The 8,413-nt window shown below is 43.9% G+C and overlaps 2 protein-coding genes and 1 pseudogene across 2 annotated transcripts; 2 read left to right on the top strand and 1 right to left on the bottom strand.

The window, feature by feature from the left end:
- The first annotated feature begins 424 nt into the window (after nt 1-424).
- On the top strand, nt 425-1,103 carry LOC147428092 (uncharacterized). The gene is made up of 2 exons (XM_086496802.1): nt 425-717; nt 799-1,103. Exons 1-2 carry the CDS (start codon nt 441-443, stop codon nt 1,101-1,103), a joined length of 582 nt encoding a protein of 193 aa, XP_086352928.1. The 5' UTR covers nt 425-440.
- An 821-nt stretch (nt 1,104-1,924) lies between these two features.
- Nucleotides 1,925-3,688, top strand: LOC147428091 (uncharacterized). The gene is made up of 3 exons (XM_086496801.1): nt 1,925-2,344; nt 2,442-2,543; nt 3,683-3,688. The coding sequence occupies exons 1-3, from the start codon at nt 1,925-1,927 to the stop codon at nt 3,686-3,688; spliced, it is 528 nt and encodes a 175-aa protein (XP_086352927.1).
- Nucleotides 3,689-6,147: 2,459 nt separating this feature from the next.
- On the bottom strand, nt 6,148-7,222 carry LOC147428090 (uncharacterized; annotated as a pseudogene).
- Nucleotides 7,223-8,413: the final 1,191 nt, after the last annotated feature.

Raw genomic sequence — 8,413 nt, 5'->3', positions numbered from 1 at the left:
GAGGCTAAAATCAACCGATTTTGCATGCTTCACAATCCAGTGATGCAAAAGTGGATTTCACAATATGAGGATGCAAAGCAAGAGCGACAAAGGGCACGAATCGAGTGGAGACGGGGAAGACGACCACCGATGCACTATCCAGCGGTTCTGGAGAGCCTACCAACCTTCATGAGCTTAAGATGGTTGCACAACCAATTGAAAAGCGCACAACAATGCGGTGACGAAGTGACTGAAGAAGAGTGGGAGTACTCTCGGGGTTGCGCGACCAAGGTAAGTTTGCAATGTACGACTAGCAAGTGACTTTATTTATAAACGTTTGAACGGCCACTCATAATCTTTGTTCGTTGTAGTATAAGTCATACACAGCAGCATGGTGTAAAGGTCGACATTTTAGGGTGGAACGAATCGACAAAAAGCGTTTTACTCAAGATTGTGGAATCATGGCAAAATTTGAACAGTCTAGTCGACGACGTTCCTCTGATGCAGATCCCGTGGTGGCGGAACTCACTTACTTCGGCACGCTGCAAGAGATTTTGAGGATCGATTACAGAGGATTTTTTGTCGACTTGTTCGACGTGCAATGGTTCAAGATAATCATGGAGGGTCGAAACGCTACTGTGCGTAGAGGAGAGTCTGGTTTTCTTGAGGTGGATTCTACTAAGAAATGGACTGACCTAAGAGACACTTTCGTACTACCCGAGCATTGTGAACAAGTAAGTATATAAATAGTTAACATCCCCCTTTTACAAGTTATGTGCTTGAAAGCTCTCATGTAAGTTATGTGGCTCTGGCAAGTAGTATTTCATCCTACAAAGTCTACATCAAACTGGTGGTACGTCATAGAGGTAGCCCCTCGTAGTGCAAGGACGTATGAAGGCTACCATGTGCCAATCACAACGACATCAATGGAGGAGATCAGAGAAGATGCTCAATCAGAAGCCGCTGCGGTGGTGCCAGACGAGCATCAAGATGCTACTACTCTATATGGGGTGCATGCAGAGGAGCTACAAAATGAAACAGAGGATATGTGTTTAAACGGAGAGCTCTATATAGATATAGGAAGTTATGCTGAGTTATGCGAGGATGAGAGAGAGATCTCTTAAAACCACAAATATTGTATTTGAACAATTTTGCTCCGTGCTGTAAAAGCTCTTGCTCTCTAAGTAGCTTCCATGGTGTGTAACGCTCTTTTCTACTCGCGCTCACATCTTTTGATTGAAAATTCTGAGTTTTCGACTTGCCTCTTCTACCACTCGATCCATTGCGTCATTGTATTTATATGCGTCATTACGTCATTGTATTTAATGGTCTTTGCGTCATTGTCTACTCTATTCATTCAATATTAAGTTTAAATATTCGTGTGTTTAATGCAGGTATGGATGATGAGGAGTTTCTTTCTTCTTTGTCACCGCAGCAGAGACAATGGTACGTGGAGCGTCATCGCTCTGGCGCATCATCGCGCGTTCCTACACCATCCGCATCTCCCTCTCTTTCGGAGCATTCGGCGCGCTCCGAAGCTTCGGCGTCGACGAGACGAGCGTCACACTCGTCTAGACACCGGCGCTCTAGTGGTGGCGGTGGCGGTTGTTGTGGGGATTCCGCCACCGATGCCTCCACACTGCCTCGTGTTCGACAAGGCTCTTTACCCTCCCCTTCTTTGCCCGCCCCCACACCAGCCACAGCATCGCCATCTACGCCAGGTTTTGCACGGCTGACTGTTCCTAGAAGCTACACACCTCTACCTACTCCGCCAGGAGCCACCCCACTCGACACTCCTCGCTTCGGGGCCCAGACGCCGGTGGAGACACCTGACGTCCGTACCCCCATCGACACGCCGCTAGAGACCCCTGCCGGGACACCCAGGTTCACGCGTCACCGGCCAGAGGGCTTGCCTTACTCCGTCGACATCAGCGGCGGCATCATCATGGATGATGACGGCAAGAAGGTGATCTCGCGCATGCGTGGTCTTTGCTCTCAGCTGTTTAGACACTATATACTAAACAAATGGAGTGAAGTACCAACTGATTTAAAAAACAGAGTCATCAGCATACTTCATGATGAGTTTCCCGTTCCAACACGGGATCAGCGCTTCAATGAAGACCTGATGAAGATTCGAATGCGCGAATACTGCAAACACAAGCGTTCCGAAGTGCAAAAAGCAATCAAGAATGGGTGGAATAGGCCAGATTGGCTGGCCAAAGAAGATTGGAAGAATGCGAAGAAAGCAGCGCGCGAGAATCCCGACAAGTGGAAGCAACAAAAGGATGCAGCCAGAGCGCGAGTAGAGGCAGGGAGCTCGCACCACTTGGGGAGCGGTGGATGGGCATCATTTGAGGCCGATTTTGTAAGTCTTTTCACATTGCTCTTTATGCATGTTCGATAGTTTAGGGTTTATGAGTTTTTTAGTTCTAACATAATGAAATCTTTGTATGTTTTGACAGTGGTCGATGACAGGACGTGATCCCACACCGTACGAGCGCGAGTACGCAGGCAGGAAGGGCTTAAATGCCCTGATGGACATTCTCAGTTCTCGCGGTGGCATGGTTAGTATTAGGGTTTACTCTTTTTTATTTTTTGTATTGTTTTATAAATGTCGTTATATGTTTATACTTACTGAAAGCTGTCTTATTGTCTTCTTTTGCAGAATCCGACAGATACGCCGCTTGGACGCGATGAGACGTCTGATTAGACGTCGTCAGTTTAGCCGCAGCTAGATAGCATTAGTTTAGGGTTTCTCATAGCTTATGTATCATGAGACGGATTTTATACGTCTTTTTGAACCATGTATATTATTACATTTGTCACCGCAATTCCTTTTGCCAATCAATTCTTTATGCCTATGATGTTGTACAATTGTCATTATTACATTTGCCAATCAATTCAGTTTGTCTATGATGTGTACAATTGTCAATTTTGCAAACAATGCGTCTTGTCGGTGACTATTTTGGGTCTATTATTTACCTTTGCACTTTTTTTAAAAAGTGAATCAAGTACAATATGGTTGATGGGTGGCAGGGCATTCAATGCCCTGCCACCAAAAAAATATTCTCTCAGGCGTCGCTATAAGCGTCACTATTTATGGCTCTGTAGCGTCGCTATATGCGTCGCTATACTCTTCTGTGAGAGCGTCGCTATCTGCGTCGCTATAGGCGTCGCTATGAGCGTCGCTATATAGCGACGCCTATAGCGACGCAGATAGCGACGCTCTCGTAGCGACGCTGTTAGCGACGGTTTTAGCGACGCCGGGGGTTATAAAAACCCAGTGTATTTCCGTCGCTAAGAGCGTCACAAGAGCACACAACCTCTTGTAGTGCCTCAAGTCATCATCCCCTAATGAATCTAGTGAGCAATTGGTTATTATTGAAGCGATCATTTGGATGACAACAAGAATTCAAATGCTTCAAACAACTACTAAAGTATCTTACAGACCCGGGGCAGTCACTTATCAAAAGACCCCTATATCACGTGCGTTCAAGAGGTAATTAATAATACCCCAATATACATACTATAATGACACTGTGAGCCTATTTAATAAACCCCCACCCCCCTCTGTATGTATACATTTTTATACATTTTGGTCTTTTAATAATCCTCTCCGGTTAACTCACGTGATATCATACACATTCTAAAAAGTGACCGCCCCGGGCTTACGGACTCTCCTTCATCTCGTTGTGCTTTCTAGAGCTAAGATGCTACACCCTAAAGCACTCCCTCTCGTATGTGCTCTTTCAAGAACAGTCTCCTAAGAGTAGGATAAATCAAATTTTTTCCCACCCTTAGGGTTCTATATCAATACCCAGCCTTCCCACTCAAAGTTCGGCTTAACACTAAGTTGGTAACCTAACAGGACATAAAAGTGTCCTTTCAGGGTTTTGAAAAAAACCTCCAAAACCATAGTAGACCCACTCATTTTGTAAAATCCTTTCATGAGGTTATAGTTCAAGGCGTACTACACATGTAGAAAATAAGAAACTTGTAAAATTTCTCATCTTTTGGTCACACCAAGCCTCCAAAGTTGATGGACCAGTACATTTTCATCAAAACAGTCATTTCTTACGTTTTGTTGCATAAAAATAAGATTAGGGATTTTTGTAGGACTTGAGATAAATTCCCTAGTTAACTTCAATGGGTTGGTGATCTGAACATATGATTGCTTCTCACTCACTATTTTTTGTTTTGCCAAAAGAAATAGGTACAAAAAAGTTTAATTTTTACCATCCTGCAAACCTATCATCAAAGTTTCTATAGCCACGCTCAATACAAATAATATATGCATGTTTTCTTAGTTCCCTATTGTCATTTAGGTTCATAAAGAGCCATGGAGCATGTCAAAAGAATAATACATATCTTACCAAGGGGAATCTTGGGGACAAAGATGAAGTGCTAAATACAACAAACATGAAAAAACTGGGTTCAACATTATGAGTTGTAGAACCCCATAGAAACTATTCAATATCTAACCAAATTTGATCCTTATGACTAGATATGGTTACTATCTACAAAATGCATGTAGTTGTCACAAGAAACTAACAATATTGAAAAAACTATACTTGATAAACTAGAATGTTTTGTTTTCTTCTATAATTGAAAAAATCAACCATCATTGTCTACTATGCAAAATAGGGTATTAGGTGCCCCAAAACGCAAGGAATATTAGCTTTATGTTACAATATGCGACATAGAAAATCAACTCTGCATTTGGATATCATGAAAGCCACCAAAAAAATCATAGAAGAGCTAAAATTGGCTAAAAAACAGGATGTGACAATTTTTGTAATTTGGTCATAACTTACAACTTTAACATTTATTTCTCCCTAGAAGCATCGGGACATGTTGAGGACTACTAAAGATAGTTCTCTAGCATTATAGACCTCACAAACATGAATTCTAGAGTGGTATAGTTGCAAAAAGTTGAAAAAAGCCAAAAACAAGACCCGTTTTTCCACACAGTTTAGGTTGTGAAATGTTGTGCAAGGACAAGGTTAAAGATGGAATTGATATTCCAAAAAAATGTCGAGTTTTTTTCAGCTCATGAGACAACTTTCTAGATAGATAGCACCTCAAAATCCATTTTGAAACTCTTGACATAATTCAAGGAAAATGGTCACTTAACAGGACATAAAAGTGTCCTAGAAAATAAAAGTGTCCCATTACCAACCTAGTGTTAAAGCATTACTCTTATGCAAGTCATTATGTTCTCCTAGGGAATTTTGTATTTGTTCAAATAATTTGATATGATTTCTCACATCTCGTCTCCACTAAATTTTTGCATAAGCTTGGTTATTTGTATTGCCTTACTTTTGGGCTCTCTATCAAGGCATGTTACACATATTCTGCCAAGTCACCCAAGTGAGCAAGTATAGTGGGGATAGGTGCTCTTGGGATTGCATGTGGAATAAGGGTTGGAATATATGTAGTCCTTGGGTTCCAAGTTGGGTATGATGTTGTGCCATGTGGTGGCGCAACATTCATATGTGTGGCCCTAGGCATAGCATATGTCAGATGTAACATGCTAACGCTAGCTGATATGGTCTCATTGAAATAAGGGCTTGAATTATGGTCGTGGAGCATAAGTTGTTGAAACAATAGGAGGGGTAGGATCTACGTGAGCATGAGGACCCAAAGGTGCATATGATTGATACACACTTGTAGGTATGTTGTAGACATTGGTCCACCATGTAGCGGCTCTTTACTAATAAATGAGGTTTATGGAGTGTTTTTTGGCATGCCCATCACTGGGGTAGGCATGGTAGTCATGGTGTCATCAAGAGAAAGATGAGATAAACTTGGAAAGGTAAAGTTATCACTTGTGGGCTCAGATTGTACTGAGACCCTTAGAAAAACAACATATGGAGGATACATCACGCTTACCAAGGGAGTCTACTGCCACTCAGAAACATACACGCATGCACATTTTCTGCCAATCTCCAATGCACCGACTTGCTTATGACCGACACCAGCTATTTCCAATCACATTCATCAACTTTGCAATACACAATAAGCTCATCCAACCTCTCTCTTCCTCTGTCTGTGCACACACACACAAAAGGCCCAGAGCCATGGCTACCACGAGCAAGAAGCACAAGACGGGATAAACAAGAAGGTGGCAGCGAAACACCAGATAATTCAATCAAACTGTAAACTCAGTTATGCATAGTAAACAAACAAAACTCTAACACAATCTTGATCACTGTCGATTTCGTGCATTGGTACGACTGGATACCCTTCCTCGGCTGCTGGTAACCCTTGGCGGCCCCTCAACACCTCCTCCTTAGCTTATCTTGCACTGCCATGCAGCTGACCCCAACCTATAGACGGCCTCTCGGCCTCCAACCTGCAAATAACACCTCCCTTTGACTGGCGGCCCTTTCATGCAACCTCCACGCTGGCCTCGCCTTCAGTCGACCTGGTGGCCTTGACCTGCTTGTTCTCCGCTCTTGCGACCCCTTTCGGCCCTCCTGTGACCCTCCTCCTCTAACGGTGTCATCACCACACAACCCCTGGCGGTTTCTCCCCTGCACAGCACTCCCGACCATGCCATCCCATGAATAGCCTTGTATGGCTAGCACCCTGGCGGACTTCCCTGCAACAACACTCAGTTCTTGGCCTCCCCTCCTCAGCAGGGCGGCCCTCTTTACTGCCCCTCAACCATCTTGGCACCTCCCTTTGACTTGGCGACGCTCTGTGGCTTCGCCTACCCACTATAGACCTCTCCTCGTGCACACCATCCAGGTGGAGGCCCTTTTCTCTTCCAACTGCAACTCGCCATCCCTTGGCTGCTCTCCACTCCTGCATGGCCCAAGCGGCCCTCTCTCCTCATGCAGCACGACTCCACGAGCCACCCTTTTCTGTCCAATTGCTCGTCCACTGCAGAAGCTTCATTTTTTTAATATTTTAAGCATGGAATTACTTCAAGCTTTTTTCTTACTTAGCATGCCGTTCCCACCAGGCGCCGACCGCAATCCCAAGCTCCGCCAAATGGTGGACCGGGTAGCTGACCCCAAATACTTCCATCTTCAAGTAGCTCCCGGCCTTCTCTTTTGAATCGCACTTCAATTGTTTTGTAACTTGCCAATAGTGGATCCGTCCAAACTTGCCGTAATTATGACAAAAAACCTCACTTCAATGTTGAGTCCTTGAAACGGTCTTCCAAAAGAACCCCATGACCAAATAATGGGACCATAGAGTTGCCATAGAGTAAATTCCCTGCATCAACGAGCATTTTACTTATGAGAGATTAAAAAATGATGCCTGGCCTGCTCATTGCCACATCTAGCATACACATCTTTGTGGGACCTATTCCCGGTTGCACCTGGAACTTGTCCAAACCTTCTACTATCACACTCTATGATTCCCTGTACCTGCTGCTGCTGCTGACACTTTCCGTGGTCCGACACACCTTAGGTGCACCAACGTGCCTTCAAGACATGTTTGTAAAATCCCTTATCTGTGAATTTTTAAGGAATATAATATACCCTTTTCTTTTAAAATCTATAAGTTTTTCAAATTTGAAAAAATAATGCCCTTCTGTATATATATTTGTGTAAGTTTCAAGAACTTTAAATACCCTTCTGTTGAACTCACGTGATAGGTTATATTTTTATTAGGTGACCTCCCCGGGTAACCAACCCATGTGATCTGAGTGACTTGTGTATAGGTCGATTAAAGTTTCCATTTGTAGTTCATACTCCCAGTTTTCATTTAGAAATGCTCCATCTAGTATTGAAGTGTTAGGGGTGTCCTTTGAACTAGATGCAATGTGTCTATCTATGGGTTGACCCTTAGTGGTTGCTAGTTCAGGAGCACTCGATTTCTCGCCTAGCATGGATGTTGACATAGGGGCCTTTGCTTTTAGCTCTCTCCATTGCTCTGCCTTCCGTAGGCTCTCGATTTCCTTTTCCCTAGCCGCAATGATATATCACTCAAACTCTTGCACTTCGGCAAGGCTTCTACCATCAGGTAATATAACCTCGGAGGGGAATAGATCTAAAGAGTCAGGGGATGTAGTGAATGGAGTATTCACATGCACACTCTCCAAGAGCATGGGGTCTACATTGTTCATGAATGGTGAATTTGCTTCCCCACCCCCTTCATTTACATCACTGGCTCCATGTTCGGAGCGAGCGGCTCTACTAAAAGTCCCATTCAAGCAATGAAGCACGCTCGGCCCGAACTGTGGACCCATGGCATGCATGTATTGGATTGATCTTTCGAGATTAGGCATCAAGTAACCTTCCATGTTGTCGTAGTCAAAGGAAGAGTCACTAGATGCAATATGTGGGTCCTGAGTGGTACTACCTTGGGTTCCCGTTGCTGGTCTAGAGCCTATGTGGAGGAATGATTAGTGCCCGTGTCAATGCAAACACTCTCTATGTGATCATCCTCTAGTACATGACCAGAGCATAGGTGCATG

Source organism: Adiantum capillus-veneris, chromosome 23 (assembly GCF_014529385.1).
Source record: "Adiantum capillus-veneris isolate H3 chromosome 23, ASM1452938v2, whole genome shotgun sequence".
Lineage (NCBI taxonomy): Eukaryota > Viridiplantae > Streptophyta > Polypodiopsida > Polypodiales > Pteridaceae > Adiantum > Adiantum capillus-veneris.
Note: the sequence above shows the minus strand (reverse complement) of the source record. Positions and strands in the feature narration are given on the sequence as shown.

Bases quoted from the DNA above. Each gene is read 5' to 3' on its own strand.
- LOC147428092 (XM_086496802.1), top strand. From the start codon at position 441: ATGGCAAAATTTGAACAGTCTAGTCGACGACGTTCCTCTGATGCAGAT. The intron at 718-798 runs GTATATAAATAG...TCTGGCAAGTAG, and splicing joins CGAGCATTGTGAACAAGTAA to TATTTCATCCTACAAAGTCT.
- LOC147428091 (XM_086496801.1), top strand. From the start codon at position 1,925: ATGGATGATGACGGCAAGAAGGTGATCTCGCGCATGCGTGGTCTTTGC. The intron at 2,345-2,441 runs GTAAGTCTTTTC...ATGTTTTGACAG, and splicing joins CATCATTTGAGGCCGATTTT to TGGTCGATGACAGGACGTGA.